The sequence below is a fragment of the Anguilla anguilla genome, chromosome 7, assembly GCF_013347855.1.
Source record: "Anguilla anguilla isolate fAngAng1 chromosome 7, fAngAng1.pri, whole genome shotgun sequence".
NCBI classification, from domain to species: domain Eukaryota; kingdom Metazoa; phylum Chordata; class Actinopteri; order Anguilliformes; family Anguillidae; genus Anguilla; species Anguilla anguilla.
Window position 1 is genome coordinate 26371112 of NC_049207.1, and position 23543 is coordinate 26394654.

The window sequence follows — 23543 nt, forward strand, 5'->3', positions numbered from 1 at the left end:
GTGAACACAGCAAGTGTTCGGTGTAAAATCAATTAACACTTTATTGCGTGTATTGACATCTGACCACATAGTTATGTCAAAGGGATGAGACCAGGTTTGCAGTCCATAAAAAAATCTGGGTTAATATTTTTTTCACTGCTGCAATTGTTCTGGTTGTCTTTGCTTATTTTTGAAATGACTTTTTTTATTTATTGTTTTTACCAGCCCGGCCAGGCAGTCGAGTATTAACCGCAGATGGGAAGGATCTGATTTTATTTGATTTTCCGCATCGATCTTCCTGATCCCTGCTTATGAACATACTCCCACATATCTGAGCAGCAGGGGGAGAGGGATTAGGGTGGACCCCCACTTGAGCTCCTGCCCAGCCCCGCAGGATTGGGGGAGAGATTTAGAATCAGCCTGCTTGAAGAATCCAGACTCCCAGTGGTTGTGTGACAGCCTTCAATCTTCTGTGGGAAGTGTGTTTGAATTACCACTACAGTAACTCCTATATCTCATGGGGTTATATCGTTTCACACACAGCTGAAGAAAAAGACTGATAATATTCATCCACCCCCATGGCTCTGTTCAGCAACTGAATCTCTTTCTCTAATGCTCTGTCACAAAGCCGAGAACAATTAAGTGTCTCTTCTTTAGACAACACAATACAAGGATACAAGTAATCCTTAAAACTATTGGCAAATTTATTTTGCTGTACCTTCTATCATCTGTGAATCCACAGAATCCAGTAAAAACTTTTGGAGCCTTTAGGCATTGCTTGCCAGAAAAAAAGTATAATTTATTTATTAGGACAGAGTTCTTAGTGCATAATTTCAATCATAAGGTAGCAGGATAGTAGGGGGTACTATGAGAGGGAGCATTGGAGGGGCTGTGAAGAGAGGGTACTGGGAGGCAGGAGAGGGCATACAGGGGGTGGGGCATTAGGAGAGGGAGTACTGGATGGGCAGTAGGAGAGGCAGTACTGGGGGGTGGTTAGTAGGAGAAGGGGTACTGGGTGGGCAGTAGAAGAGGGGGTACTGGGGGGGTGGGCAGTAGGACAGAGGGTACTGCGAGGGTGGGTAGTAGAAGTGGGGATACTGGGTGGGCAGTAGGAGGGGGGCACTGGGCGGGCAGTAGGAGTGGGAGTACTGGGGGGCAGTAGGAGTGGGAGTACTGGGGGGCAGTAGGAGTGGGGGTACTGGGTGGGCAGTAGGAGAGGGGGTACTGCAGGGGTGGGCAGTAGGAGTGGGGGTACTGGGCAGGCACTAGGAGTGGGAGTACTGGGAGGCAGTAGGAGTGGGGGTACTGGGGGGCAGTAGGAGAGGGAGTACTGCTGGGGTGAGTAGTAAGAGATGGGGTACTGGGGGGGCAGTAGGAGAGGGGGTACTGCAGGGGTGGGCAGTAGGAGTGGGGGTACTGGGCGGGCACTAGGAGTGGGAGTACTGGGGGGCAGTAGGAGTGGGGGTACTGGGGGGCAGTAGGAGTGGGGGTACTGGGCAGGCACTAGGAGTGGGAGTACTGGGAGGCAGTAGGAGTGGGGGTACTGGGGGGCAGTAGGAGAGGGAGTACTGCTGGGGTGAGTAGTAAGAGATGGTGTACTGGGGGGGCAGTAGGAGAGGGGGTACTGCAGGGGTGAGTAGTAAGAGATGGTGTACTGGGTGGGCAGTAGGAGTGGGGGTACTGGGGGGCAGTAGGAGTGGGGGTACTGGGGGGCAGTAGGGGGTACTGGAGGGGTTGGTAGTAGAAGAGGGGATACTGGGTGGGCAGTAGGAAAAGGGGTACTGGGGGCAGTAGGGGAGGGGGTACTGGAGGGGTTGGTAGTAGAAGAGGGGATACTGCAGGGGTGGGTAGTAGGAGAGGGGATACTGGGGGGCAGGAGAAGATGTATTGGGGGTGGGGCATTAGGAGAAGGGGTACTGGGGGGCAGTAGGAGGGGGGTACTGAGTGGGCAGTAGGGGAGGGGGTACTGGAGGGGTTGGTAGTAGAAGAGGGGATACTGCAGGGGTGGGGCATTAGGAGAAGGGGTACTGGGGGGCAGTAGGAGGGGGGTACTGGGTGAGCAGTAGGAGGGGGGGGTACTGGGGGGCAGTAGAAGAGGGGGTTCTGCAGGGGTGGGTAGTAGGAGAGGGGGTACTGTGGGGGCAGTAGAAGAGGGGGTTCTGCAGGGGTGGGTAGTAGGAGAGGGGGTACTGTGGGGGCAGTAGGAGGGGGGTACTGGGGGGGCAGTAGGACAGTGGGTTCTGCGGGGGTGGGTAGTAGGAGAGGGGGGACTGTGGGGGTGGGCAGTAGAAGAGGCGGTTCTGTGGGGGTGGATAGTAGGAGAGGGGGTACTGTGGGGGTGGGTAGTAAGAAAGGAGGTACTGGGAGTTCAGTAGGAGAGGGGGTACTGTGGGGGCAGTAGGAGGGGGGTACTGGGGGGGCAGTAGGACAGTGGGTTCTGCGGGGGTGGGTAGTTGGAGAGGGGGTACTGGGCCCAGGTGTGCAGTTTAAAGCTTTACTGATTATTAGGAGAGCTCCTGTAGGCATACGCCTCAGGCCCAAAAACTTCCAAAGAAGCAGCAACCATGACGAACATTTTTAAACACAGTATCTAATGAAAAGGCACAAACTTACAAAAAAATTCATTGGTATTGCCATGGCGAAATGGCCTGGAAAAAAAAATTAAATTCAGCAATAGCCTGGGATTTAGTGGAAGCTGTGGTTCGGATTCTCCTGCTTTGATCTTTATTGAGGCTGGCGTGCTTGTTATTTATGCAAAACTATCAAAAAAGTTCAAAGATATTTATCAGACACAGGTGTATTCTTTGCCTCCTGCAGCCAGAGCTCACTGACTATCACTGGTGTGCACCCCCAATCTCTCAAGTCAATATTTCCACTGTGAGCGAACATAAATTTCTCCATTACTGAACAGTCCTGGCCTCTTCTCTCACAGTGATTAATACAGGATTGCACAGTTAAACCTGCCTGCTTTCATCTGCTTTTCAGTCATGAATTGAATAGGAACTTCTTTAATCGCACACACCATGGAGGCTGCAGCTGTAACTTTTGAGTTTGCATACAGGACGTTTTGACGACACTTGGTTCCCATTCCACAAGCATAATGAAGGGTGAAATTAATGAGTATTAGGCTGTTTCTACACCCAGTTTGTTTGCTGAAGTCCACACTAGAGTTTGGTTACTTGTTTGGTTAATTACATTGTTTGGTTAATTCAATATTTATCATTTAGTCCATTTGGTTTTATGTGATTTTTGTTGATTAGTCAGAAATTTGGTGTGAATTTCAGTTCTCAGTTATAGCTTACATTTACCTGCAGGACAAAGTATGGACCATGTGATGCATTGTATTGCATTTTATTTGGTTTTGATTTACCATTATTGTCAGCACCTGTTATGGGCAGAACACCAAAAATGTGAGGTTCTGTCCAGACTTCAAATTGAATATGTAAATGTTCAATATATGCATGCAATACAGTTCCATCGTGTTGCTAGGAAGATGCTGCTAAGAAGAAGCCATGCTCTGATGTTGCATTCATACAAAATCGGGACTCTGGATTTGTTCCAAAGACACTCAGTCAGGTAAATGTCCTCTATTTATTGGTCATGATGGTGCTAAAAGCCAAGAAGGAACAGGCTGCCATTGTAATTCTAATACACTAATCAATTAAATTAAATTCATTGACATGACATACGTTGCTTCAGCTAGATTAATAATAATAATAATAATAATAATAATAATAATAATAATAATAATAATAATGTGTGTGAGTGCTGGTCTGACAGAGAGTGGCTCCTCAATTTTAGGATGAGAAGATTCACCTTCCTCCGCTTGTGTGACAATCTTCGACTCTGACTGACACATCGGAACACAAGGAACAGGCAGCCAGTCCCTGTGCGTGTGGCAATATGACTTTAGAGGTCCAGATCCATTTCACACCTGTTTGGTGTTGGATTGTGCGGTGCGTACCAATTCACACAAGAAGTTGTCTTCGCTATAAACGAATCTTGAGACTTCAATACATCACAACACTCTCTGCTGCAGACCTGAGAGAAATAGTTCAAGGTTACTGTGACAATTGGAGGTTCCCACAGTGTTATGGTGGAGTAGATGAGACCCAGATTGGCATCCTGGAACCACCTGACAGCCCAGCAGACTATCGTAACTGCAAAGGCTTCTGCTCAGTAATACTGCCAGACGTAGTAGACCACAGGAAAGGTCCACGACAATTTAAATGTATTCGTATTCCTGTTAGTCTAATATCACACTCTTTACTTTGAACAGTTGAAAAATAAAGTGCAAAATTTGTGCAAAAGGGCCTCTTCCTGATATTATTATTGTCATATCCTGGTTTATTACCTAGCAGTGCCAATAGTCAGCTGAACATGCTGAACAAGCATGCTGATTAATCATGAAGCATACTGACTCATATCAGGCCACTTATTATTTTCCTACTATAACACAAATGCCAGACTTTCCATAAATGTCAGGAATGCAGGATTCTACCTGTTGATCAACTTAAAAATAATGACCCCTACCACAACTCAAAACATTTATTAGTTTTAAAAGTAAAATCATCATTTGGGCTAAATTATTAATTAGTATTATAGGATTTCACACAGTTGCCAGAAATGCAACAGTCTACCTGATGATTCAGAATAGTCAATATTTTATAAATTAAAAAATATAATGAGTAAATTCCAATTTTTTAAAAACATATCATGATCATTGTTTGAACTTTGTTAAAAGCATACAATGCTTGATTTTTTAGTCTTGTGTTTACAATCAAAGAAGAACCTTGGGTGGAGGTAGTTGAGCCAGGTGTGGAGGTATTTGAGGCTGGAGCAGAGGCAGTTGAGCCTGAGGTGGAGGTAGTTGAGCATGGGGTGGAGATAATTGAGCCTGGGGTGGAGGTAGTTGAGCATGGGGTGGAGATAGTAGAGCTTGGGGTGAAGTAGTTGAGTCTGGGGTGGAGGTATTTGAGACTGGGGCAGAGGCAGTTGAGACTGGGGTGGAGATAGTTGAGCATGGGGTGGAGATAGTTGAGCCTGGTTTGGAGATAGTAGAGCCTAGGGTGGAGATAGCTGAGCTTTGGGTGGAGGTAGGTGAACATGGGGTGGAGATAATTGAGTGTGGGGTGGAGGTAGTTGAGCTCGAGGTGGAGGTAGCTGAGCCTAGTGTAGAGTTTGAGCCTGGTGTGCAGTCATATTCCAGAAATCAGAGGGTCTCCTCTTCCCTTCAAGTACCTCATTGTTCTAGTTTGCAGAGGTAAAATATGTTTTCCTCCCGTTTTGCCTTAAACCTACCCACAACTCACAGACTACATTTCCTGTAATTTATCCAGATAACATTTTTGGTCCAGACTATCACAGAACTGTGTTCTTAACAGCACACACCACACAAAAGTTCACTGAGAAAGAGGACTGAGACACGTGTTTAGCCAACCACAGTTTGCTTGTTTGGTGCGCACCACAGTGTTGGCGGAGGTTTCACACCTGTCAAAACGAACTGAGCTTATAAAACGTTGATCCACACCAAAGAGATTGGTGTAAATGTTTATCGTGATCAAAAATGATGTAAATGATGAGACATGTAACCCTTCGTTTGGAAATATACATTATATATTTTTTAAAACAAGCTTGTATAACACTTTCATGATAGGGTTGTATATAATAATAAAAAAGACAAAAATATTTGTAAAAGCATACGAGATTCATTTCTTTTAAAAAATTTGCATCTTTGAGACTTATTTCACAATATATTATCTATATATATCTTTGAAGACATTAACCATAATGCTTGTCACAGGTGCATTATATAACTTTATAAATACAGTACAGGTGTATTTCATTTCACAGTAATGTGTAGCTGCCCAGTGGTACAGCAGCTCCTATATTAGTTTTGGTCAGGTAGCATGTGTTATTTATGGCAGTATATCAGTTAATGTATGAGGAGGTGCTGCAACACAGTGTTAGGATTCAGGAGACGATCACTGACCATCAAAGGCATTATCTGTTTCCTAGGTTACCATTCCGATTGGGACTTGGCGGCAAGCCAGCAACAGGTTCTGCTTTTTCCAACAAAAGATGAAAAACAGAAGTGGGTTGTTGAGTTCAAAGACACTAAAAGTAAACAACCAACGAAATAAATTAATAACTGTGATATACAAGAATTAAAATACAGGAAATTACCTGGATTTTATATTAAGGAAAATGACTGTCCTGACGGAAAAGCACGATAATCTAAAGGTTTTTATTTTGAAAAGGCATTCTTGTGAGTTTGAAAAATCAAATATAATTATAAATAATCATAAATATACAGAATATACTGTATTAAACCAATCATTATTTGGGTTTAGAAGGTGTGTTGCAGGCAGCCTAACAAGGTTGCAAATAAGATGGTCTGAAATAATGCTGTGCATATTGGTTTGTGTTGGATTTTCTGGCAATCTTGATGTAATGGTAAATTACAGAATTTTTTTATTAAATATGGGCTACAGTCCAAAGGAACATGTAACACATTTTTAAAAATCTCCTCTGTGGCTTTTAGTCTGTGTGTGTTCTCTCTGGGATTAGTTCATTTATTTAATCATGCTGGAATATGGCTTTCCTGAACACAAATCTGCACACCTTATGTTATCTGTGTTTTTAATGAAACCATGAATAACTGCACGGTCGCAGCCTGGCTGCTGAGATGGAGGGGGCGAGAAGACAGAAGTTGTGGGAGGGGAGACCAGAATGCTTGGTCTCTGGGGGGTGGGGGTGGGAGGTTTGACGGAGGCCACCCAAGCACAAATTTGATTATTACACCATCAATTACCCACAAACCCCGGCCAGGCAGAGATGCATGGTCTCGCCTTGCAGGGACAACATGGTCTCCGGGAGATGGTAAAAAGAGAGAAAGGCAAAGATTTGATTGGACGGCTTCTGCTGGGAACAGAGCCAGTGGGTGGGGGTAGGAGGGTAATAAAGCACTTAAACAGGACGTCAGCATCTGTTAGCAATGCACTGTTTCTTCTTGGTGTTCAGGTTGAGGGCATAAGTGACTTTGGGATGTCCTCTTCCCCTTCTCCTCCCAAATCCATTTGCCCTAAAAAGTAAACATGCCTATAGCACATTAGCAAACAGTAAAGCCAGCTAAGTGCCACTAGCATGTTAGCATACGGCAGAACCAGCTGTACTACACTGGGGGTGACTCACCACCTATACCCCCAAAGGGCAGTACAGCTCCACATGTTTTTGCTTAACGCCTGGATTGAAATATATCTAATATATAAATGTTTCCTTCATTTAATAGGAATTACTATACTGATTGAGTAGACTATCCAGTAAAGATTAACTATGAGCTAAAAGGGAAAAAAATCAACAACTTTTTTTTAATTGACAGGCAGCCACATATACATAATTCTCATTGTCTCATCCAATGGCAATGAGAGTTATAATGAGCCATTGTGACCCAATAAAAGCTGAGCAAGCCTGGGCAGTTGCAGAATCCCCCTACTGACACATCAGCTGGTCCTTTGTAGAGAACCATGGAACTCTGACCTTTCCAGACTGGGAAATGGGTTTTCGCTGGGAAGCAGCTAATAAGATCATATTTTTGAGTCATTTCTGTGGAATTTCTGTATGTGGAACATTCAAATGAGCCATCTCCTCCCTGGGTCCCCCGCACTGTGGGCTGTTCTGCTCTCGGGATAATCAGCATGTGCACACTGACCCTGCCGTGGCGGCCATTACTGAAAATGCCAGTTTGGACAGGGTGCTGAAACCAAGTCACCGACACTTGAGAATTGCTCCAAATAATTCTTCGCCTTTTCAACTTACTTATTCACACCGGGTTTTTTTTTTTGCCCTTTGAATGACTTTCTTAAAACACATTTTCGCTTCCATTCTTCTAGAATTCTTCCTCGCAGGAAAGGTGCAATTGTCAATTATGGTGTGCAAATCAGACATACTCACAATTTAATCGGAATGAAAATCAGTACAGACTCCAGTCATCCCCAATTATATTCAATGGAACCATTCTGTCCAAACCAGTCTTCTTCACATTTAAAACAAAGGCACTTTAGCTTGGGTTAGCTTTGTAGCTGCGACATTGCTATTATATTTACAATAGACCATGCCACAATATCTTTAGGGTTTATATTTATGGTGTCAGCATGCTGTGTCATTCTAAAAAATCTGCAAATGCTCTTACATGCTGTTCGCTGTTGTCACATCCAAGCATCCAAGTTTCACCTTTTCCTTTAACATTCTACCTCAGTGCTCATGTACTCTTTAATACTATCATTCTAGCAGATTAACTTTGTTCTTCTTCAGTTTAATCATTTAAAAGGGAACTCCTAAGTTCAGTTCTTAAGCACACTCCCTCTCTCTCTCTTTGCATTGGTATGGTCATCTCTCTCTCTCTCTCTCTCTCTCTACATAGTGTTAGAGAAGAGGAGGGTGTGTCTGCTAAATTATATTTTTGGGCAGGCTAAGCTAGCAACTTGGATGAGTAGGAAAAACAAAAGAATTGAGGAAGGATCAATAGACGCAGCGAAAATCATGTGTGGACTGATAGCAGCAAGGCTTCGCGTAGAGTTCTCCTACTATACACTTGTGGGAAACAAACAGCTTTTTGAGCACTTGTGGGGAGTAAATAGGGTGCTATGTCATGTGGATGAGGAAGGGGGCTTAATCTTGGTTTTTGATCCTTTGAATTTTTATTATTTTCTTTTAATTTTTTTTTGCTGATGGAGTTTGGATGTTTTTTTATATAAGAAAATGGAAGTGTATATGTTTCTCTTCTCTCTCTCTTTGTCTCTCTCTGTCTATCCCTCTTTTCTCTAGCTATTTCTCTCTTTTCTGCCTGTGGTTAGTTTGTTAATTGGTTTTCTCTTTATGTTGCTTGTATATTATTTTTGTTTTGAAATACAGTAATTTCTGTGGTTAAACAATGTCCCAATAAAAAGGTTTTTAAATCTCAAATCTCTCTCTCTCTCTCTCTCTCTCTCTCTCTCTTTCTCTCTCTCTCTCTCTCTCTCTCTCTCTCTCTCTCTCTCTCTCTCTCTCTCTCTCTCGGTTTGGCAGTGGTTCCTTGCTCTTGGGCTCAGTTTATACTCAGAAATGTCCTGTGTGGTCTCAGGGAAGGTAGAGGAGCAGTAAAAGGGCTCAGATGTTCAGAAAAATTCTATGTGTTAGTCAGACCTGGGGCAATGCATGCAGCATACACACACACGCACACACACATACGAAACACACAGAGTATGTGCATTACACACACACATACACATGTACGCAAACACGTTATACACACATGCATTTTAAACACTTGAGGTACAAACACGCACACACATTACATAAATGCTCAGGCATGTATGTTATATGCACACACACACACACACACACACACACATGATTGCATAGATCTTTGCCAAGAAGAAAACCAGTTTAGAATTCAGAAGTGTAAAAAATGTCCTGGGTAGATCCGAGGTGTTTCCAGTTAATGCTTCTCTTTGGTTTCAACAAGCGAGATTTCCTGTAAAATGTTCAAGCGTGAAACACGATAACACCAAACTATCACATGCTGCTAGTGCTGGGATCAGTAACAAGTCCCACCCCATTTTTAGCTTGATGCACCAATCAAAATGAGCCCAAAGCTGCTGAGAACAACCACATGCCTCCTCAGCTCTTTATTGGCTGGAAGTAATGTTCACTAAGTCAGAAAAACTTTTGTTCATAAATAATGCATTGGTCCATGTTCTGAGAAGGAGAAATGTGGATTAACCCTGTTTAAAATATTCAATTTTCTTTCCTGGTGCAACAGACTATAAATCAGAACAACGCAATTGCCCATTCAACCAGAAAAACATTACACATGGTATGTGAAAGACACACCGTCAAAATGTGCAGAGATAACTCAAATCGTTTTTTTACACCTTTGGGATGTGGAGTAATGACTCATATTTTCCAAGCATCAGATTTAGCGCTTCTAAGCATCATGCGCTAATCATTTTTTTTCCCACTGCTTTTGCACTTCTTGCTAAGTATGGACATGTCCAGCCAAACCAAGCAAAAAGTGAAGTTTCCAAACTGCATGTCCTTTAATTGATGAATACAAGGGCATATGCTGACTAACATCAACCTTGTTTTACTGTCAAAGGCTAACACCCAGGCCATGACTGATCATAAGTATAGACTATGGCTGGTCATAAACAGGCCATGTCTGCTCATAAACAGATGATGACTGGTTATAGGCAGGTACTGCAATGTGAGGATCTGCATTCTCTGTGAATTTCCTGTAAACGTGTTGTATGTGCTCCTGACGATCAATTTCAGAAATAAAAAATTTGAAAATGTGACAGTTTTTGGGACTGTGGCAAGACCTTCCATTGTAGACAGTAACATGGGCCCTCAAAAGAGCCTTCTCTTGAGTCCCGGCATCACCAGCAATGCCTAGCTGGAGAAGTTGTGACTCAAGCAAAGGCTATTTTGAGGGCCTGTTTATAGTTGATTATATTGATTATACTGTGAATGTAACAGTTCAACCTTCTGAAAATATGCAATCCTGACCCCACTGAGTGCAAATTGCTTTCATTTCAATGGTTCTGTCATGGTAAAGGATGTGTACTTTCCTCTGATTGGGTGAGACCCATATTGGCTAGAGTAAAGATACAAGAGTGGGTCTTGCATGTGACAGTAAAGAAAGTCTAGCCTGGTGAAAATTGCAGAAGACATTTTATATTGCTTGTGGGCATGCAGAAAGTTTAAAAATCAAACCACTCCCAGAAATTCTGGAGAGACTTGGAGCTGTTTGTCAGAGAGTTCCTCCCCAACTGCCATCAACATGAAAAGGTAATGCTCTTGTTAATTCACGGCGGGTTCTGCCAGAAGTTTGACCACCTGAAACTACTGAGGTTAATTTTGTATTCAAGCCGGGCCATTATGCTGTCTTTCCAAAGCTAAGCGCCGGCGTGACCCTTACATCTCCATCCTCAAACGGCTGTACTTCTCATGTGTCCTAATCAGTTCAGCCTCCTGCAGCCAACTGTGCTTCCTCACCCTGCAAGCGCAAAAAAACAAGTCTTTATATTTTGTGTTCTTGTGTCAAAAAAAAGCAGCTAACACTACACGGAGCAAAGTCTGCCACCTTGAACAGTGAGATAAGAGGGTGCTTTAGGCACTGTTGTTGACCTCATTTGAAATTCTTAGGTGAGCTGTTTTTCCACGTTTTACTCTGCTGTGTGGGTGTGCTTGTGTTTGTCCCATTTTGGTAGATCTTGTTCTAATAGTACTTTTCTATGCACTTAAAATTCAATTTGAAGAAAAGCAGTTTTCACAAAAAGTGAAAAATACTTGGAGGAAGGAGAAGGGGCTGGTGAACTGGACTGGAAAAAAAAACTGTTATACAACAGAGCCTTGAAAGCTTTTGACAGGCTGCTGGGTGGCTCATTCGGTTAAGGCTCCACCCTGTGGTGAATGGATGATCCCTGCAGTCTTAGGGCGATGCACAATTGGCAGCTGCATAGCCCAGGGTAACGGAAGGTTGAGTTGGTTACGGTTCCACATTTAATCGCTCTCAAGCGACCCCCACTGGTCGAACGGGCACCCACGGACCCAATGCAAAAGTGGTCCATAGTCCTCCACCGACTCAGCTCTGTGCAAGCTCAGCTGTGGCCTTTGGCGTGAAGATAACCAGGCTGGCGACACCGCATATTCTCGGAGGAGAATGACGGCTGTCTACACTCACAAATCAGCAGTGGCATTCCTGCATGAACACGGCTAGAAATAGTCAATTGGATTGCAAATTAGGGTAGGAATTCAGTCCCATATTGGGTGCCAAATTTATATTAAAAAAAATAAGAACAAAGCGCTTCAGCCAGACAAACAAACCCTTGGTTAAAGTCTGAAGAGCATCTCAGAATTACTGGAACCCGTTTTTGTCTTTTCCGGCCGTTTTATGGGGCGCCAGCCGCAAGGAACAGCCAGCCACCAGAATCTAATTAAAACATGATAATGAATCAATGCTGCATTTTAGGGGAAGTTAATTGTGTTTTTTTGTAAAAGCTTTGTTAGAGGGTCTGTCGGGACTGAGGGGGGCGTACTTAACATGGCCACTCTAATTGATACAGCAGCACTAATTTGTCCCAATAAATGTGCAGCTGGTCAAGTTCCCACTAGTTAGCTTGATATGGAACTTCAAGGGACTTGTTTTCTACAGTGCAGACTTAAGCTACTGATGATTTCTTCTAGTCGCAGTGAATCTAAATAACTTCATGCCTTCGCTCTCTCTCCCAATTGCGCCACCATTAACAGCATTTCAATGTTAAGTGCAGCTTGTAAATCAAAGATAAAACAAAAAAAAATGTTTCTTAAACAACCAATTTCTTTTCGGTTGTGATTGTAAATAAATCTACGCTATAATAACTGTGTTTGTATTTGATGTTGTCGACATTGCACAGTTCTGCCACTGTGCTGCCAAAACAAATTGTAACCCCTGGTATGATTTTCTGGTTAATTAATAGCTAAAGATAATGCTATACTATATTGAGATCTTGCCGCCTTTATACGTGCATAACAGGTAGTAAGCATAGGCCTGTACATCTGTTAACACTGTAATTACTTTTTTAGTTGTACACTAATGCACACAATAATCTTCAATTCATACTGTCATATCACATGTTTACAACTGCATGGTCACAAAAGTGCTCTGACAGAGGGCATTTTCTAGAGGGAACAACAGGTTGTATGTTTATCAAACTAAAGCTCTTGTGCACCACTTTATTAACAGAAGCCTTCAGAGATTACGCTTTATTCATAGACAAGCCAGCGGGGTCTGTGAGTGAGGAAAACACATTAATGGAGGCTGACAGCCAATGTTAGAGATTTAGCGTAAAGGATGCAGAATTCATAATTGGGATGGCAGATACTGTATGCCATCTGCCAAGTTATGGGTTGGTGGGGCATTCCCCATACCTATACAGCCCCGAGAGTTTGGCACTTTTCAGGGTTTCCTACAGAAATAACCACAATGATCACAGACTCTCAGCCCTTCTGTAAATTAACTTCTATGCCTTCTGACTTCATATAAACAGACAGAATTCACAAACAACTTTATAGCTGTATAATCATTGTGGGAAACTCATTTATATTTGTGAAATGAAATTTCACGTGCAAACCCCACATAATATTGTTTCACGACAAGGGTTGGGTATCATTCAGATTTTCAAGATACCCCTGATAAAAATACTTCACTGAACCAGTAGTCTACCATGAAAAATATATGCAGCTTTCAGCTGAATAAAAAATACATTAAGGTTCTGGGTAACCTTTCCTTATGAATATTCATGAGTACCTGTAATCGACCAATTGGAAGACGTGGATTGCAAAACACCATATGGAAATGTTGCCAGAGGACAGAAAAATAAAAACAACCCACCTGCAAATGACCTGAGTGGGAATATGGGGGTGGGGGCTATTATTAGACGCATAAGATGGTGGGTCTTTATCATATTGCATGATAATCCAAAATGATTCATATGACAGGACGTAATGCAAGCGGAAATTATTCAGAGTCACAGAATGCAGAAGTTCCGCTACACGGCAGAATGATTAGTGCTTTCTTCCTCTCCTACTCCTCCCCTTCCCCCTTCCCGGCCCCCCACCTTGAATTGTTGCCTGTCTCACTTCTGCTGAATGCTTACTGGGAGATTGTTCATTCCCCTCCTTTCATCCATTGTAAACGCTAATGTTTTAGAGCAACACCTGGAGACTATCATTGCATAATATAAAGGCTGATTTTCCGGGTTGGGCATTCTCATCCATCCACATATGCGTTTGTGTCACTCCTCGTTAAACCTGATGGATGAAGATGACCTACCCTCCCGAAAAAGCCTGTAACCTCAAAAACACAAAGAGAAGCAGATAATTGTATTTTCAAACACCCAGCAATGCCCAGATAAAATCTTCTGCAAATTTTTTTTTCTTTTTTTTTTTCCTTTTGGGGTTTAATCGCTTCAACAGTGACGCTCTTGAGGGAAAAATAATTACTGTCTTTTTGATCAATTGTCACGCCGAAAACACAAAGCTCATTAAACAAATTTGAAGCAGGAGTCCTCTTGATTAAAATGAATCTCCATGCATGCATATTTCATGCTGGCAGCATGATGTGCAGAAAGATGAACAGGAGTTCAGAGAGAGAGAGAGAGAGAGAGAGAGAGAGAGAGAGAGAGGAGGGATAGGGGTGTGACAGGACAACAGGCAAGGAAGATGTGGGCACTGTTAGACAAATGTGTGATACCAGGATTCAATACGACTGAGCAGCATACCACTGAAACCAATTTTCGAGCAGGATGAGCCACCCTTACATCAAATATTTATGTTTTTCCTTCATGTACTGTAGCAGTTCGGATGAAGTAAATTAGCTCAAACATTCAACAGCAGTGTCCCAATGTGGAAATCAAACCCGCAAACCCTGAGTTATAGAGTTATATCTTAAACTAGAGAGAGAGTGTGTGTGAGAGAAAGAGTGTGAGTTGGTTCAGATGGAGGAGAGAGGGGAGAGAATTACATCATACCAAGGCACCAGGCTTCATTGTGCAGAGACCAACTGTGTGTGTGTGTGTGCTTGTGTAGGTGAGTATGTGTGTTGTGGATTCATTATTTGAACCAAGCCTGTAAATTTATTTTGAAGTCAATGTTTATATTTTTCTGTGATGCACCTCTTCAGGCCACCATCAATACAATCTGAATCATATTAATTATTGTAGCGAAGGGAGATCTGTGACACTGGTGGCCATCCAGGGCAGTGCACACACTTACACCCCCCCACCCCTGTCCCCAGGCAAACATGTCGACCAATCGGGAAAGTGTGTTGATGATGTATGACTCCAATAAGCACCATAATTACATAGTTTTCCAGCTATGAGACTATGAACCCTTTCAGCAGGTGGATTTTCTCTCTCAGTGAAGGGCATTTTAATCACACAGAGGAAGCTATTAACATTCCATGGGGCTAAGAGTTCATGTAGGCTGGAGTGTACAGATTTGGCTGAAGGTTATGACCAAGACTGTTACTTCTGAAAGCACGATAGCCAGACCGAACAACCTTAAAGGGAAATTTGATTTGGTCTGCAACCATTTCCTCACATAGACTGAGGGTCTAACAGAGAGAAGAGTAGCCAACATTAAAGACCTTATTTTGTCTTAAATGAAAGCCACCCGCCCCCTTTTTTATTGCTATTCTTTAATTATTCATTATTATTTCTTGTACTGTATTATTGTTGTTGTTATCACTGTTATTGTCTTTTTATATTTACGCTTTGTGCTGTTGTTTCCATGGTTGTTTCCGAACATGGAAAAATGAATAAAAACAAGTGAGAATGAAACATTTCAGAGATTCCGATGCTTTTATTATTAATTCATTTTATTTCCTTGTTAATATTTGCTATGCTTATCCACACAGTACCATTAAAATACCCAGAAATACACCTATTCATAATCCAGATAGTGTAAAATTTAGTTTAAAAAATGAAAGAAATGAAGACTTGCTATATAAACATAGATAATCTAATCTATAGATCAAAAAAACATTTTTTTATGTATTCCACCGCATTGTGCTAGTCTGACACTGTGGCCCTTCAGGATTTCAGTTTGAGATCTCTGCTCTTCAGTAACACATCTGAGGACCACATGTCAGAATCCCATCCTGGAGGGCCACCTGTAGGACTGGAGTTAAGCCTGTAGACACTGTGGCCCTTCAGAACTGGAGTTAAACCTGCAGACACTGTGGCCCTCCAGAACTGGAGTTAAGCCTGTAGACATTGTGGCCCTCCAGGACTGGAGTTAGGCATGCAGACATTGTGGCCCTATCTGTGCTATATATAATACGTTAAACCAATTTAAAGCAGCATATCCTCAATGCTTAAAATACAAAACCACAGATTTGCGTTTTGGTTTTAATATTTTAAAAAACATTGACTGGATTCAGCGAGAAGTTGCTAGACTCTTTAGAGAGCAGACGGGGCTATGTTCTGCAGGCATAGTGTCTTCAACTTTGGCTGAGACAAAAAAAGCGTGTTGAACTTGCGTCTGCAATTCCCTCCCGTTTTTCATAGAATGTGCCCCTTGTTTTGCTCACTTTTGTTGCGTTTCAGAACAGATGAATGCACACGCCCGTCTGTCGTTCTGGGGCAAAGACTCCCTCGTGACGAGAGCTGCAGAAAACTACAAAAGACAAGGAAGATAAGAAAAAGGACTTTGATTTTGGTTAAAAATATATATTTTTTCAGTTTTCACATATAGGGTGTACTAAACAGCCTGGAGCTCTTTCATGTAGCCTGTGGATTCTTTTTTGGAAGAAATCTATTTTCAAGAAGAGTACGCAAATCTGAGACTGCTTGCATGCCTTAGATCAAAGTCATAGTGTTTACATACGCTTTATTTTGCACATGTTAGATATTGATGTATTCATTTTATCTATATTTGGATATTCATATGCACATACAGCTGAACTTCCATTGAAACTGGTTAACTTGATTCATACAGTATATAACCTATATCACAATACTGCTTTAAGCATGCATGGCAGTTTATCACAGCTTCCCACAAATGACATAACTCAGCCCAAATGTATGCTGTGAAAATTTCGTCTAGTAACTTTTCCCCGATAAACACTGCTATGGTGGACAAAAACGTGACAATTATTTTTAAGCCATTAGAAATATTGGCATGATACTTAAGTTTCAGGTGAACGTATATCACATGAGCAAAGGAGTCAGCCCTTTTGCAAAGCACTGTATTCCAAAATAGGCCTGAGGTGTCCCCATGCAATTACTGTCAAGCACACACCATGAAACAGTGAGAGAAAAAGCAAACACGGCCAATATTTAGCCTCTTTGTTTCTGCCCTGTCCTCGTCTTCGGCACCATGCAGGTGGACTGGCATTTACACTGATAATTTGTGTGTAGTAGCCCTCCAATATTGCCCAGCAGTTCCCGGGAATCAGTTTAGACAATTAAGGCGACTGGTTTGACAGCCGACCCCCTGGAGTGGGGAGACATACGGGGACAGTAATGCAAATCAGACGACCTTTTCCGTGATCGTCTTAATTACAGTAACCTGTGTCCTTTGCCTCCCATCCAGAGAGAGATGCCACTTCACTGAGTACCGTTACCTGCGGAAAAATAAAAATGAAAAAGAAGGGACTGTAAAAACCATTTAAAATGAATACAACTTTACAGTGAATCAGCTTAAACAGATCAGGTATATTAAAAATAACTCTGAAAAATACCACAGTACCCGTCCCTTAAGCTCCCATGAAACTGGTGTTTTATGAAGAATATCATGAAAGCAGGACGATTTGATTAAATAAAACAACAACAACAGTAATAATAATAATTATTAAAGCCGCAAGCGGCATTGGGAGAGGTCCAAGCATTGGCACTATTGCGCCCTCTATGGGGTGATTTTAAAATGGTTTTGTCCTCATGATCATACACCTTCACCCAAAATATCTACTGAATATCATGATGATTGTATAAAATATTGATGACTTATGGCCAATTTTGTGCTAAGAAACGCGCTTCGTCGAAGTTCGTCAGTTGACAGGGGCCATACTCTTTATCCGATTGGGCCCATTTATATTGTGTTTATGTAGGTTGTTCCCCTGAGGCTCTGTATCAGATTTGGTGCTGATTGGGCCAAAATTGAAGAAGCCCTGTAGAAAAACCTGTTTTTCAGAAAAGTCAAAATGGCAGGCAAACAATATGGTGGACATAGGTGGTCCCAATAGCAAAGTTGTAGAGCACATTCAGATGCATAGGTCGATGAAGTTTTGTGTTTATCTGACTTTTTGTGTGGGAGTTATGGCCTTTTAAGCATGACCCTTTGTTATAGCGCCACCATCGGGCCGACATAGGTGATTTGTAGTGCCTGAGTAGTGGGGGGCCATAGGAACCCACCTACCAAATTTGGTTGGTCTAGGACTTATGGTTATGCTGAGCCTCAGACACTTTTAGTGGAGAAAAATAAGAATAAGAATAATAAGAATAAGATAAGAATAAGAAATAATCCTAACAGATAAAATACGGTTCCAGCAGCTTTGCTGCTTGGACCCCTAATAATAATAATAATAATAATAATAATAATAATAATAATAAGATGTAAAGTATTCTCAGGCCAGTGAAAGCATCTATGAATCAGAAATGGGATCTTTCTACACAGTCACTGATTCAATGCAGGTTACAAGGTCACAAACAGACAAAACTCTTACATGATTTATAATGATCTATTAGAAATTATATCACATTTATATCTCAGTATGAGTATGTGTATGCATATGTGTGCAAAAGTATCCGCACTTCTGTAGTAGTAGTGGTAAGTTTTAAAGATTAATTTAAAAATGAAACCCATGATTTAAAATAAACAGCTCATATCTAGTCAAATAAAAACACAAACATTTGAGAACAAAAGTCAACACACAATGGGCAAAAGAGCCTTTTTAATGAAACTGAAATTATGAAAAAGGGCATGGTGGTCTCCTGGATGTGGTTCCCACTATATACTTGCTTTGCTGCTCACGTTCTCCATGAAACAGCTCACCAAAAGTTTGCTTGTCACGACTTCTCTTCCCTGGCTATAATTACAGCAAAACATGTCAGCCCAGAGAGAGGGAGGGAGGGACATAGGGAGAGACAGAAAGAGAGAGAATGAAAGAGACAAAGAGATAGAGAGAGAGAGAGAGCAAGGGAGGAGAGCGAGAGAGAGAGAGCGAGGGAGGAGAGGGTGAGGAGCACAGAGAATGAGGCAGAGATACGACCTTCCTCGCTGACACTGTACAGCCAGACAGAGCGAAACAAATAAGGCCCTTAATTACTGTCGGTCGATCTCTGTGGATCCAGCTGCCCTTGTCCTCTGACAGCGAAAACAGGGCGGTGGAGTGTCCATCCCATCCCACTTGACAGGGCGAGGGCGCCCAGCACTAATATATACCCCCCCCCCCCCAAAAAAAAAGGTCTGGCCCACAGCTCTTGTACAACATAGATTGTTGAGTTGTGTGACGTCTGCGTCTCATCCCCCACCTGAGTCACGCACAGTCTACCTGCGCAGGTATCACATGGACGCTGTCTGTGACTCAGACTCCAGGCCTGCGCAGCTCGCCTGGTGGATGGCAGATTGGGAACAAGCAGCAGCTCACGTCACCAGATTCAAAGGCGAGCGCAAACTTGGCTGGAGGACGTTAGGCCAGAAAAAGACTGATGAAACAGAAAACAAAAAACACACATTTGCACACGTGCGCACACACATACACACACGCACACACACACACAATGATCCCGGCTACTCTCCAGGACAGGAGCATGCGGTCATGCGGACAGAGCCGGGCACCCGCTGACCCTGTGAAAATCGGCAGTGACAGAAGAGAAGCTGACTGCACAGGTCCCCTTCCAGCAGAGGTCCGCAGGAGGTTGGAGGTTTATGTCAAACCTTCTGTCTTATGCGGGAGAAACGCCTGCAAAAAGACATCCAGTCTCCCCAGAGAAACGTGCCGGTAGTCTCTACCTGGAGGCAACTCTTTTAAATGACCTTGAGAGAGAGAGAGAGAGAGAGAGAAACTATGTGGGAGGGATGGATTATACTGTATATAGAACAACTGGAAGAGAAAGCGACAGAATGACAGAGAGGAAGAGAAACAGAGAAGGAGGGAGAAAGAGAGACAGAGACAGAGAAAGAGAGAGGGATAGAAATAGCTTTAGTGAAACTACCGCTCACATGATGACATTATTTGCTCTGCTGTGATAGGCTGACAGCCCATTGGACTGGCCCATTTGAGCTCCGATTGGTCCACTGCATAAAGCACTCCCTGAACCCCCCTGCATGAAGCAGGGGGTTCAGGGAGAATAAATTAGACAAAGATTCTGAAAACAGTTTGAGACCATGGCATTTGGGACAAAAACTGTCTAAGATCATTAGACAGGAAAATAACAGGTTTATCATGGCTACAGTGTTACTTGCTAAAATAATAATTTTACCTTAAATATTTCATTTAATATTTCAGCCAGACAACATCTAATGACAGTTATACAACCTGATTAGTTATTCATCTGGATTCTATATAATGAACTGAATTCATGGGCTGTCTACTTTTTTCCATACAATCATACCAACATCGCTAACATTTACAATTAATAAATGGCACAACACACACCAGTGAAGTTTAATCATTCTGATAATTCAATGCTAATATATAATGTCAGTTTATCCATGGCTTTCTAATGATGCAAGGAGAGCACAGCTCGGAAGACAAAAAGAAAAGAAAAATCAGGAAAAAACCTGCAAACAAAAGAAATTATTGTTTTTAGTTTTAAAATAATGTTTGCCCACTATAATGGCCCAACATGAAACTTTCAATATTTGAAAAATCAGCACTGCAGCAGTCAGCTAGTGGGTAGTCTGTGAGATGAGAATAAGCCCTTAGAAAAGACTAATAAGACAGTGAATGGACATGATTCTAGCGGACCACTGTATTCACAAAAGGAAGGCGTGTCGACAGCCCATACTAGTGACAGACCAATAGGTGCTGGCTTGTTGCATAGCTCTGCAGTTGGAGGCCCACACTGTTGATCCATGACATTCATTGAGAATGTCTCCACTGTGATGGGTGAGGATGACTCCAGTGCAAATCTGCAGATTATTGGCTCTCTTAGGTCACATGGGAAATCACATGCCTCCAGAGCATTCTGTGCTCAATACTTAGCCAGCATTTCTTCAGTATATATCTAGCTGTATAAATGGATACTATGTAACATACATACATAGAAACAGCAGAAGCTGTGAAAGTTGCTCCTGAAAAGAGTATCTGCTAAATGCCCATATTTTAATGCAACCTAGCAACAACCAACTGGAGACAACCAGACCAAATGCAAACACATTTCTAATTACTAAACTTGAGTTCAAGTCAAACTATCACATTTATTTTTATTAAATAACAAGTAGTATTTATTAAATAACAAGTAGTATTTAAAAAAAAAAAAAAAAAAAAAACAAGTGCCTAAAACAGAAGCCATTGTTATAAAAAAAAATGTAAAATGTAAAAAACATTGCGAAAAGACTATGACTGCAATTACAAAGGCCAAGAGCTTCAGACAAGCTGTAGACCCCTGGATGGGCGTGCGTCAGCTATCATGTACGGCGCTCTCTCGACCTTTCCCTCCCTCCCCGCTCGGTTCCGATAACCCCGACAGCCACATTATTGTATTCCGAAAAAGCAATTTGTGTTCCGACGAGGGACTTGTCAGCCCCACCGGAAAGCCGACGCTTCAGGAAAACCTCGAAACTTATTCAAGAGGCGCCCGGGCCAGAGTGATCGAGGGGGTCTCTCGGGGAGAGCCGGGGGTGGACGGGCCCTGCCCGTTCTGAGTGAAGCCGTTTCAGATAGAGCGTGCAGGATTCCACCAACCCGACGCGAGGCCTTCACACAGGGTGTGCCCGTGGGCAATAGGGGCCTGGTCTCGGCGGCTAGCCAGGAGAGAACGTGCCACGAGAGGCTTCTTACAAAGAACCATCCGTTTGCTTTAGAGTGTATGTCATCAGGCACAATCTTATGAAAATAAAGAAGTGAAATTTCTTTTTTCCTCGAGCAAAGAGCCACGCTTGCGGTCTGAAGTGATTCGGCTTTGAGCTGGCGTTGGGCTGCATGTTCGGTCGCTACAAGCCCGCGGAGATGAGTCCACTCCCATGAGGTCACAAAACCTTATGCTTTTGTGGGCTAGGAAAGCTGTTTTCTGTGCACAAAGAGAAGATAAAATGCACAGTAATGGTATCATTCTTACTTTCTGAGCTTCATTGAACTATTACGTTTGAGAATCCGTTTCAATGCAACCCTGTCTGTCTAAGAGAGATACATTCTCAATATCAGAAGCTTTGTTGTAAATAGTTCCAGATCAAACTAAACCTTTTTTTTTTTTTTACTCTAGATACATGTTTGTGAACCAACAAAATAAGAAAAAGCTATTATTTTCTTAACTTTTCACAACATAAAAAAAAACTTTGAAAGTTCAAACCAAACCAAATGACTAAACCTGGCCTTCCCTTAAGAAAGTACTTTGTACCACACAAACCAGACATCTATCTCCTGTTGTTTGCCATGTTTGAAATAGACACACTGTTTCCCTCTAATTACAACAGCTTTTTATATAACTTTGAAAAAAGGGCGCAGTTGGTCCTACGTCTTGTGCGAAAGGCTCCAATTACACCCAGACAGTGTTATTTAAGGCGTGATTAAAGTGAGACTCTAAGCACATCACTAGGTCCTGCAGGTTGTGCCTCATCTAACCTTTCTTGGATGGAAGTAATTTCTTTGTAAAAAAAGAAAAGAAATGACAGGATTATAATGTCAATTATAATGTCAATACAATTTCAGCGGCAAAAGTAGCTTAGCATTAGATCATGGTGTACCTTTTGTATTTATAACCAGCCAGGTGGATGTTCTGTACAAACACCACCCTCTAATTGGCGAAATTAATAAATAAGTAAGGTATGAAACCATAACTAAGGCATGTAAAAATAATATCATTTATCTTATATGATGCAGTCTACAGTATATGGGCACACATCTGTCCACATCTCTCTGTCTGTTTTCATAAAAAAAGGACATTTTAGCACTGTATTCTGTCAATAAATTAATGCACATGCATGAGTATGGACAACAGACTTCACTTGGTCAGTCTTAACCCTTTAAGGTGTGAGATCACAGTTATGTGATTAGACTGCTATTAGCTGAACGTTCTAATGATGATGTAACAAATGGAATTGAGAGCAATAGAGTTCCAGAAGACTGACTTCAGAGGTACAGAAAAAAAAACCATTCCAAAAATCTACTCTTCAAAGGGTTAAAGGATTTAGAACATAGGCTGGGTGATCATGGACAGTAAAGATGTGCCATCTGTCGCCATTGGGTATCAGAGGAAAAAACAGCCTCTTTTAGCTCTGAGGGTGAGGAAGAAATTTCCCTTCCATTGGCTCAGATGTTCATTTGATCAGTCAGGCAGTGCTTTATGACTGGATTGCAGCTCTAGGCCCTTGCATGCAGCAGCAGTCTCTCTCTCTCTCATGACTTCCTGGGCTCCACAGACCATCCCTGTAGGCCTCTGTGTGACAGAGGCCTCTGTGCGTGCATTCTGTTCATAGCCTAGCCTTTTCATTTCACTTACACACTGTGTGTGCGTGTGTGTGTATGTGTGTGTGTGTGTGTGTGTGTGTATGTTTGTGCATGTGTGTGTGTGTGTGTCTGTGCGTGTGTGTCGGCATGCGTGTGTGTCTGCATGTATGTGTGTGTGCTTACACACACGTGTGTTTAAACACAAATACCATCACACCAAACATGGCGGTAAAGGGATTCCTCAAAGGTGTGCATTAAAAAATATATTAAAAATGCCGCGAGTGTGATGGACTATGATGGAAAATGTATTTAGACTCCTTCGGTTATTGCTTTGGGCCAGACTGCGAAAATAGCCTATGATTGCTCGGGATGTGCCAACATGACCTCGTTTAGCCGGACAGCCGGCTTACACTGGGGGGGGGGGGGGTGT

General features: G+C 42.4%; 1 protein-coding gene across 1 annotated transcript in view; it reads right to left on the bottom strand.

Annotated features, from left to right (window-relative positions):
- Positions 1–972: 972 nt before the first annotated feature.
- Positions 973–23543, bottom strand: part of LOC118231895 (extensin-like) — a 36466-nt gene continuing 13895 nt past the window's right edge. The window contains exons 3-6 of the mRNA XM_035426251.1: positions 2059–2416; positions 1897–1975; positions 1635–1814; positions 973–1482 (exon numbers count right to left, since the gene is read on the bottom strand). Of these exons, the coding sequence (XP_035282142.1) occupies positions 973–1482; positions 1635–1814; positions 1897–1975; positions 2059–2416 (1127 nt within the window). The remainder of the gene's footprint in view (positions 1483–1634; positions 1815–1896; positions 1976–2058; positions 2417–23543) is intronic.